General features: G+C 47.2%; 1 protein-coding gene across 1 annotated transcript in view; it reads right to left on the bottom strand.

Annotated features, from left to right (window-relative positions):
• The window catches only part of Usp48 (ubiquitin specific peptidase 48), a 70,348-nt gene extending 62,694 nt beyond the window's left edge, over positions 1-7,654 (bottom strand). The window contains exons 1-2 of the mRNA XM_055611007.1: positions 7,638-7,654; positions 7,026-7,238 (exon numbers count right to left, since the gene is read on the bottom strand). Of these exons, the coding sequence (XP_055466982.1) occupies positions 7,026-7,238; positions 7,638-7,642 (218 nt within the window). The 5' untranslated portion in view covers positions 7,643-7,654. The remainder of the gene's footprint in view (positions 1-7,025; positions 7,239-7,637) is intronic.
• Between the last annotated feature and the right edge of the window lie 2,343 nt (positions 7,655-9,997).

Here is a 9,997-nt window from a genome sequence, read left to right as displayed (position 1 = left end):
TAGCTCATTTCAAATGGTGGTTGGACATGGTGGCGCACGCCTTCAGTCCTGGCACTGGGAAGGCAGAGGCAGGCAGTTGTCTCAGTTTGGGGTCAGCTTGGTCTACCTAGTGAGTCCAGGACACCCAGGGCTACACAGAGATCCTGCCTCAAAAACAAACAGACAGACAAATAAAAAAATAAGTAAGCTAGTGGTGGCACATGCCTTTAATCCCAGCACACTGGAGGCAAAGGAAGGTGGATCTTGGTTCAAAGCCAGCCTTATCTACAGAGTGAGTTCCAGGACAGACAGAAGCTCAATAATGAAACCCTGTCTCAAAAAACAAATAGGTAGATATATATATAGATAAATAAAAGTTTAGCCTGGCATAGGGGCCCATGCCTTTAATCTCTGAGACCATGTCTTGAAGAAATACAATAAATAAATAAAAATGCAAGGACTGGAGAGAAGGCTCAGAAGTTAAGAACACTAAATATTCTTCCAAAGGTCCCGAGTTCAAATCCCAGCAACCACAAGGTGGCTCACAACCATCTCTAATGAAACCTGGTTCCCGCTTCTGGTGTCCAGGCATACATGTAGGCAGAACAGTGTATAAATAAATAAATAAACAAACTGTATAAATAATAAACCTTTAAAAAGGCAAAGGAGGCCAAGTCATCATGTTTTTAATATGATCACTGCAGAAACTTGTATTTGAAACGTGTTAAACTCAGAAAAAAATCTCCTTTTTAATAATTGATTTTTATTTTGATGCACTGGTGTTTTGCCTACATATATGTCTATGTAAGGATGTTGGGTCACCTGGAACTGGAGTTAGACTGTTATGAGGTGCCATGTGGGTCTGGGAATTGAACCCAGAATCTCTGGAAGAGTAGCCAGGGCTCTTAACTGATGAAACATCTCTCCAGCCCGAAATCTTAAGATTTTTTGCATATATTTTGCCTGATATATAATTACACCATGTGTGCCTGGTGCTATGGTGGTCAGAAGAGAGCGGGCATTGGCTCTCATGGAACTGGAGTTGTGGACAGTGTGAGTTCCTATGTGAGTGCTGGAAATCAAAGCCAGGTCCTCTGCAAGAACAAAAGTTCTTAGTTGCTGAGCCATCTCTCCAGGCCCAGCTTTATTTTGGTGGGGTTTTTTTGTTTTGTTTTGTTTTTTTTGTTTTGGCTGGCTGGTTGGTTTTTTGTTTTATTGAGACAGGGTTTCCCCTGGCCATCCTGGAACTTGCTCTGTAGATCAGACTTGCATTGAACTCAGAAATCCCCCTGCCTCTGCTTCTCATGTACTGGTATTAAAGATTAAAAGCATTAGCTACCCCTGCCCCCAGCAACAATTAATTTTTTTTTGTGTGTGTACATGCTACCACACATGTGTGAAGGTCAGAGGACAATTTGCAAGGTCTGTTCCCTTGCTCTACCACAATGTAGATCTCCAGGCTGGGACTCAGGTCCTCCTCAGTCTTGGCAGCAGGCACCCTTACCTGCTAAGCAATCTTCTGTGTCCTCCATTCAGGTCTTAAGTTCATTTAGTGGGAACAATAGACCATGGTGACAGCTATGGAAGTGGCAATGGTTTAAGAGCCCCTGTGCTGACAAGAATGGTGGCACACATCTGTGATAACCCCAGCACTCGAGAGGCTAAGGCAAGTGGATCTGAGTTCGAGGCCAACCTGGTCTACAAATCCAAGATAGCCAAGGCTACACAGAGAATCCTCTCAGAAAACAAACAAAACAAAATGAGAGAGAGAGAGAGCGCAAGTGTGACCGACCAACTGACCGCAAGTCGCCATGCTTGGGGTTGTTTATACATATAGCAATGCTAAGTTGCATTTTACTATTGACATACATGCTGGCGGCATCTGGCCTTCCAGGCTTGTCACAATGCACCTGATTTAAGGGAAGCAATGTAATTATGCACAATTAAATCCTGTCACCATAGCAAAGCAACTAGGCTTTTCTGTCAAACACGGAGATGCCCAACTAAGAATGACCAGGAATGCCTTAGATGAAAGACAAAAGTCCCAGTCTTTAAAGAATGGCTCAGAACAGGTATGACAAACTGTTAGGCACAAAACTTCTGATAAACAAGTGCTCTGGTAACAGCAGACACAGGGCACTGGAGAGAAATCTCACCGGAAGGCTGCCCTCTGGGAGTCTCCAAGAGCAGGCAGAAACGAGCTCTCTGCAGGAGGACGGGAGAGCGCTACAAGCAGAGAACAGCAAGGGGAGAGGTTAGGCCAGGCTGGGGGGTCTCCTGGAACACCTGAAGGTTCGGGTAAAAAGTGGGAAAGCTAAAGAGGCCATGTGAAGTTAGAGGCCATATCAAGTACGGGAGACCTCAAGGAAAGGGTAGAGCTTATATAACAAGTAGCCACAAAAACAGACTTCATGCGGAAAGAGCAGCTGAACTGCCCTGTGGAGGGCCTCTACCTTCTCCAAGCTGTTGTGTGCACCGCGTACATGCAGGAGCCCTGGGTGCCTGCCTGTGAGGCCCCATGTGGGTGCTGAGAACCACACAAACTGAACCCAGGTGCTCTGCAGTCAGTGCTCCTAACCACTAAGCCATCTCCCCAATCCACAAATTCTCCTTAACATGCCGTTTTGCAAGACCGGTTTTCTGGCTGAGTCTAGGCTACTCTTCTAAAGGTTTCTGAACATCTCCATTTAGCTCTTTCATCTAAGAGTCAAGCTGACATGAAACACTTGACTGCATTAAAGCAAGAGTTTTTATTTAAAGCTTTTTAACTCTGGCTGTTCTTCCAAAGGTCCTGAGTTCAATTCCCAGCAACTACATGGTGACTCACAACCATCTATAGTGAGATCTGGTGCCCTCTTCTGGCGTGCAGGCACACATGCAGGCAGATGCTGGATGGATGGATGGATGGATGGATGGATAGATAGATAGATAGATAGATAGATAGATAGATAGATAGATAGATAGATAAAGGAAGCAAATGAACAAATAAGGCTTTCTACTCCTTGGGACAATTTTGAGCCCCAATGGAACAGACTGCCATCCAATGCCTTGTGTCATAGGGTAAGCATGCTACGTCTTTAGAGATCACTGTTTCTGTTGAGACAGAGTCTCACTCTATAGACCCTCTTAGACTGGACAACCCTACAAAGACCTGGCTGACTTTGCATTTACAGTAATCTTACCTCTACCTACCCAGTGCTGGGGTTACAGGACAGAACACAGAGAGGGCTTCCTGTACTCTCCAGCAACTAAGCCAAATCTCCAGCCCAACTTTCCTTTCTTTGTTCATAGGTGTTTTGCCTGCATGGACATCTGTTTGAGGGTGCCAGGTCCCCTGGAACCATAGTTACAACTGTGAGCTGCCATGTAGGTGCTGGGATTTGAACCCAGGTCCTCTGGAAGGGCAGCCAGTGCTCTTAATCACTGAGCCATCTCTCCAGTAACCTTTCTTTTAAAGAATGTACACCTTTAATCCCAGCACTCAGGAGGCAAAGGCAGGCAGATCTCTGAATCTGAGGCTGGTCTACAAAGTTCGAGGACAGCCAGTGCTATGCAGAGAAACCTTGTCGTGAAAAACGCAAACAAACAACAAAGAAAACAAAACAAAAAACAAATTCTCTCAATTTTTTTTCACCCATTCATTTATTTATTACTTAATTTAAAAAAGGCAGAGGCCAGGCCATGGTGACACCCATACTTAATCCCAGTGCTCAGGGAGGCAAGACAGGCTTATCTGAGTTCCCGTTCAGCCTGGTCTACAGACCAGTCCAGCACAGCCAAGGCTACACAAGAGAAACCCTGTCTTGAAAAACAAAAACAAAGGCAAAAAAAAACAACAACAAGCAGAACAAAGCCTAGTGGTTACAAACCACTAGGGAGGGAGCATCTCAAGGTCAAGCTGGGCTACATAGTGAAACTTTGTCTCAAATAATCAAAACAAAAAAAGGCGAGTGATCGGTGGCCTGGGATTAGACAACACTCTCCCCTCTCCTCAGCAGCCTGGAAGGATTGACAGTCTGTAAAATACACAGGCAACAACCAACCAGGACAAAACGCAAGCTCCTAAACCAGTGACAGTGTGGTCCAGCCCTGTGGATCCAGGCAGGTGGATCTCTGCCAAGTCAAGGCTAGCCTCTCTACTCTAGGACGTCCGGGATACATGGTGAGGAGAGAAATTCATACCAGAATTAGGCTATGGGGACGCCTTTTGCAGAAGCAAAAGGGCAAACTAAATCCAAAGAGAGTTTAAGTTGCGGTCTGAAAACCTCAAAGAGCACTCAGTGGCTCATCCCTAGAAATCACAAGGTAGCAGACTGCAAGCTGTGACCTTTACTCCCTACACACAGCAGCACCCCCCCCCCCCGCCTCCCCGCAGGGATCTTGAGCACTTAGTGCCATTGTCCTCACCCCAGGGTTACTTTTCAAAGCACTCTCAGAAATGCAAATAGTCCTAGAGCCAGGGTGTGGTGGCACTCACCCTACTCCTGAACTACGACCAGCTTTGGTCTACAGAGTGGGTTCCAGGACAGCCAGGGCTACACAGAGAAACCCTGTCTCAAAAATAAACAAAAAAGCAGGGCTTGGTAGTACAAGCCTTTTTCCAGCACTAGGAAGGCAGAAGCAGGTGGACCTTCGTGAGTTCGAGGCCAGCCTGATAGGGTTTCTCTGTGTAACGGGTCGTGACTATCCTGGATACCCTGGGATATCTCATGGGGGGGCGGGGGGGGGGGAGGTGGACGACAATAGGCATAAATAAAAATACCCAATGTGATCTGGGCATGGAGGTGCACACCTGTAATCCCAGCACTCAGGAGGCAGAGGCAAGCGGACCACTGTGAGTTCAAGGCCAGCCTGGTCTACAAGTCAAGTCCAGGACAGCCAAGGCTACAGAGAAACCCTGTCCCAAAACCAAAAAAATAGCCAATGTGAACCTGAAAAGATCCTCAGCTCATTAGTTGTCAGGTAAACGCAAATAAAAAGCATAAAAGGGACTGAGGGGACACCTGTGCAGCGTCCCTATCATCTGCAGATTCTGGTTCTACTCAGAGCAGGAGGCAATAAACAGACACAGCCATGGCTATGACAAGATGGGAGTGCCGGTCCGGAAACTCAGTATTATTTGCACTTGAGAGCCCTGGGTTACCTCTGGCACTAACAGAACAATCAATGGCACATGCCTATAGTGCCATGATTCTACTCTCATATGGAATAAGCACTTGCTAGCAGGACTGCAAATTCCAGGCAAGCATGTGCTACAAGGTAACACACACACACCAGCCTGGACCCTGTGTTAAAAAGTAAAAAAGGAGGGTTGGAGAGATGGCTCAGTGGTTAAGAGCACACCGCCCTTCCAGAGATCCTGAGTTCAATTCCCAGCAATAACACGAAGGTTCAAAACTATCTATAATGAGATCTGATGCTCTCTTCTGGTGTTGAGACAGAATACTGTATGCATAATAAATAACTTTTTAAAAAAGAAAATACATATATGGGGGCTAGAGAGAGAGCTCAGTAGTTAAAGGTTCGGTTGTCAGCACCTTTAACTCCAGTTCTAGGGGATCTTTAGTCCTCTTCTGGCCTCCATAGACACCAGGCACAGAGGTTGTACACACACACACACACACATACATGTGCACACCAGCAAAACAAAATACATTCACACGCATGCATATGCACACAGAAAAACAAAACACTCTTCCATTAGGAATAAAAATATTTTCCTAAAAATCTTAAATATGCCTGGCAGTGGTTGTGCAGGCATCCCAGCGCTTGTGAGGCAGAGGCAAGTGGAGCTGAGTTCCAAGACAGCCTTGGCCACAGAGAAACCCTGTCTTGAAAAAAAAAAATCTTTAAACATACAAAATAAAGCCCCAGCCCTACAAAAAGAAATAGAAAAAAATATATATATATATACTGTGTATTTTCAAAAAGGATTATTTACTTGTTCAAGTTTAGTTGTGTGTGTGTGTACGTGTGTGTGTACACACTAATGTTCGGGTGCCCAAGCTGTAGAGAAGACGGGTTTGCATACCCTGGAGTTGGAGTTATCACCTGATGTGAGTCCACAAAACAAACGGTACTGTGGAATAGGAAGGAGCCTGAGCCCTCTTAAACAATTAGGCATCTCTCCAGGCCCAGACTTAATTTTTGTTTTAATCCTTAGCACAGGGGAATTGAACCAAGGGTCTCAAGGATACAAAACAGCTAAACCTCCAGCACTGCAACTGTACACTTCAAATGAGTATCTCAGGGAAGATGCGTAAATTCCATCATTTACAGATTGGCGTTCATTCCAGAACTTGGAGAAGAAATTAGAACGATGCACCTGTTTACTTAGGTAAACTTTCTACCTTACACTAAATCTCAAATGAGGCAGCTCCGAGGTCAGGAACCAGGGCCTCCCTTTCTTCCAGATCTCCCTAAACACCCTCTGAAACTGAGCTCCTGAGCATGTCTAGGTCAATCAAGTGGAGTCAACCGCAGAACAAGGTGGAAAAGAGGAAACTACTCTATGCCTAAGGAGTAAACGTAAACGAAGAGGGGCCAAGAAAAGGTGAGGTCCAAGGGCCTAGCAGAAAGAAGCAGAACCTGCACAAAGTGTTACTCTGTAAAGTGGTGTGGAGTTTGGGTGACCAAAAGAAAAATACAGGTACAAGATCAAAGAGAGCCGGCCAATGGGAGTGGGGGGACGATGACGTAGGTTAACCAAAGGTTTTTCCAAAGCTGCTCTCTGCAAATCATCCTTAGGTGAGCAGCCCTTCTCAGCGCGCAAGGACAGAAGCTGTAACGTGATGAAGTTCGCTGCCGGCAAGTTCCCCTTTTACAAATGAAAAAGGCACAGCTGTGGCCAAGACCGAGCAACCCTCCAGCGTTTATTGAACCCTATCTCCAACCATCTCCACCGCCATCTTCTGGAAGAGAGCCCAGCAACCGCATCACTTCGGGGGCTGCGTAGCTCGGGTCGTGCAAACCGAGAGGCGATGCACTTGCACCGTGCACCGCCGTGGTCCGTCCCCGACCCCGCCTCGGCCACGCGAGGGCCTCACCTGCACACGCCTCGGATACAGGGCTCCAGCCAGATGCGGTAGGCGGTCTCGATGTGCTCCTGCGACACCTCCTCGGGCCGCACCGTCTCCGCCCAGCGCCAGGCCGCCTTCTCCAGCTGCAGCCGAGGAGCCATGGCCTTGACCGAAAAAGCGCTCGCCGTGCCGGGCGGCCGCCGGCGCCGCCTCCGTCTCCGCACGAACGGGCACCGGCACCTGCCAGCCGAAAGACCCAAGCGCTCCCCTCAGCCAGCCGACCAGTCAATCACCTGCGCGCGCCACAGCCGCCGCGCCCGCCCGCGCCCAGCATGCACGACCAAGCCGCAAAGCGCCGCCGCCGATACCCGACAGGCCCCGCGCCTGCGGACGTTGGAGGTGTACGCCCCGCCGCAGCCTGCGCAAGCGTGCTCCCAGCAGTCCCTGCGCCAAAAGCGCCTGTAATCCGACTGGCGGAAGAAAGCAGAGCGACTGCCCAAAGACGGCTTGCCACGTCTTTTCCGCCATGGCCAAGGCAGCTGCGCTTCAGCCCCTGCCCGCTGCTCGGACGAGCGGGCGCCTGTCCTTGCTTCCCCAAGCTTCCCCTTTAGCTGTCACACGAAAAAGTACTCTACGCACACCATAGGGCTGTCGGGACTGTGGGGTGGGACCTTTTGACAGTAGAAACCGGGTCAGCCAGAACTCCAAGGTCGGCTCCCTGGAGGATGATTAAACTTGAGCCTTGGCGGGTTCCTACTCCTTTCTCCGAGCCCTCTGACGTCACGGGGCGTTGTATGTTTTGCTGGTGCCAGAACGGGACTACATATCCCAGCGTACATTGCGTTCTGCCACTCGCGGAGTGCGGTGCATGCTGGGATTTGTAGTCTTAGAAGTGATAGGCTCAATCATTGAGTTGAAGGGTGTGTTGGTGCGCACGCGCAAGTGTGGGGCGTGCTCTCTGCTGTGGGCTGTCTGCTGTCTGTCTACACTTTGACCTCTTAGTTCTTTATGGAGGGTACACCCAAGCTCCCAGCTGCGAAACAATTTCCTTTTTGCAACGCCTCTTCCCCTTGGACCTATGGCCTTTACACAGTGTTTTGTAACTGAAAAGAGCACTTAATGAGAAGGCATTCCAGGACTTTAAATGTGGAAAAGCCCTGTGGGAATTTAAGCACTAAATTCCTCCCCTTGTGATTCCTCCCTGCCCCCCACCAAGTCCCCAGTAACCTTGAACTGAAGCTAATTTACTGTGATTTGATTTTGATTCCTGTGGTCGAGGTTGTGTTTGGGTTGAAAATAAAAAACATGGAGATCTCCTTCTCAGAGTGTAGTGGGTCCGAACTATAATATCTCGTTTGAGGTTGAAGCTAGGTGATGCCTACAGCACATAGAATGACCTTGTATATACACAGATACTCCTACATCTCTCCCCAGCGTTAGAGGGAGTAGCAGAACCTTGAGAAAAGACTTTCCTGAAGAACTCCCACACCACTAATTAACAATTGAATAAGGGCAGGTGATCTTTCCCGACAATCCAGGAGGCAGAGGCAGGCGGATCTGTGCCTGGTCTACATAGTGAGTCCAGGACAGCAAGAGGTACACAGAGAAACCCTGTCACAAAAAAGCAAAAAACAAAACAAACAAACACACAGAACAAACAAAAACGTTGGACAAAGTTGTTCTACTCTTTGAGTTAGAAGAGGCACCATTTCAGACTAATATCTCAGGGAGGCAGAAACAGGTGGATTTCTGTGAGTTTGAGGCCAGCCTGGTCTACAAAGTGAGTCCAGGATGGCCAAGGCTACACAGAGAAACCGGTCCCCCTCCAAAAAAAAAAAAAAAAAAAAAAAAAAAATCAAAACAAAACACAAAAAATGGGCTAGAGAGATGGGTTAATCTTGCAGAGAGGGCTGGAGAGATGGCCCAGAGGTGAAGAGCACTGACTGTTCTTCCAAAGGTCCTGAGTTCAATTTCCAGCAATCACATGGTGGCTCAAAACCATCTATAATGAGATCTGGTGCCCTCTTCTGGCATGCAGGCACGCATGCAGGAAGAATGGTATATAAATAAATAAATAGATAAATAAATAAATAACTCTTTAAAAAAAAAAAAGAGCTCTTGCAGAGGATGCAAGTTCAGCTCCCAAGAGCCAGGTCAGGTGGCCCCATGCCAGTGGCACTTGCACATGACCACAAGCAGATACACACAATTAAATAAAGTAAAAATTAAAAACCGATAAAGATGCCATCCAGAAAAAAAAAAAACAACAACAACCTCCCCCCAGTTAACATTTATTGTAACATTTGTTGAAGATTGAAGTATGTGTTCAAGGTCACACCTAGTTCTCAAGTTAAGTATATTTTGCTTAGCTGTCCTGGACTTTGTAAACCAGGCTGGCCTCAAACTCATAGAGATCTTCCTGCCTCTGCCTCCCAAGTGCTGGGATTAAAGGAGTGGTGGGTGCTCGACATACTTTATTTGTCTGTCTATCTATCTATCTATCTATCTATCTATCTATCTATCTATCTATCTATCTATTGAATGTATGAGTGCTCTATCTGCTTGTGTGCCTAGTGGCAGAAGAGGGCATCAAATTCCAGTATAGATGGTTTCAAGCCACCATGTAATTGCTGGGAACTGAACTCAGGACCTCTAGAAGAACAGACATTGCTCTTACCTGCTGGAGCCATCTCTCCAGCCCACCCACGATGTACTTTTAAGCCAACAAATCATATATAGAGTAAGGGGGCTCTGCCCACAGCAGAAGTAGGTAAAGGGCCCTTTTGTATCAGGAATAAAGACACATTGTAGCCCCGACTAGTTGTATTTGCCACTTGACCTGAAGCTGCACGTCCTCCTGCAGACAGAAAACCTCACTTCGTTGAAGTACCTCGGATTGTGGTCATTTTCTTTTTTCTTTTTCTTTAATTTCTTCTTTTTCTTCTTCTTCTTCTTCTTCTTCTTCTTCTTCTTCTTCTTCTTCTTCTTCTTCTTCTTCT

This window comes from Psammomys obesus, unplaced genomic scaffold, assembly GCF_907164565.1.
Source record: "Psammomys obesus unplaced genomic scaffold, mPsaObe1.curated_primary_1811, whole genome shotgun sequence".
Taxonomy (NCBI): Eukaryota; Metazoa; Chordata; class Mammalia; order Rodentia; family Muridae; genus Psammomys; species Psammomys obesus.
The sequence above is the reverse complement of the archived record's forward strand: the minus strand, read 5'-3'. Positions and strand labels throughout refer to the sequence as shown.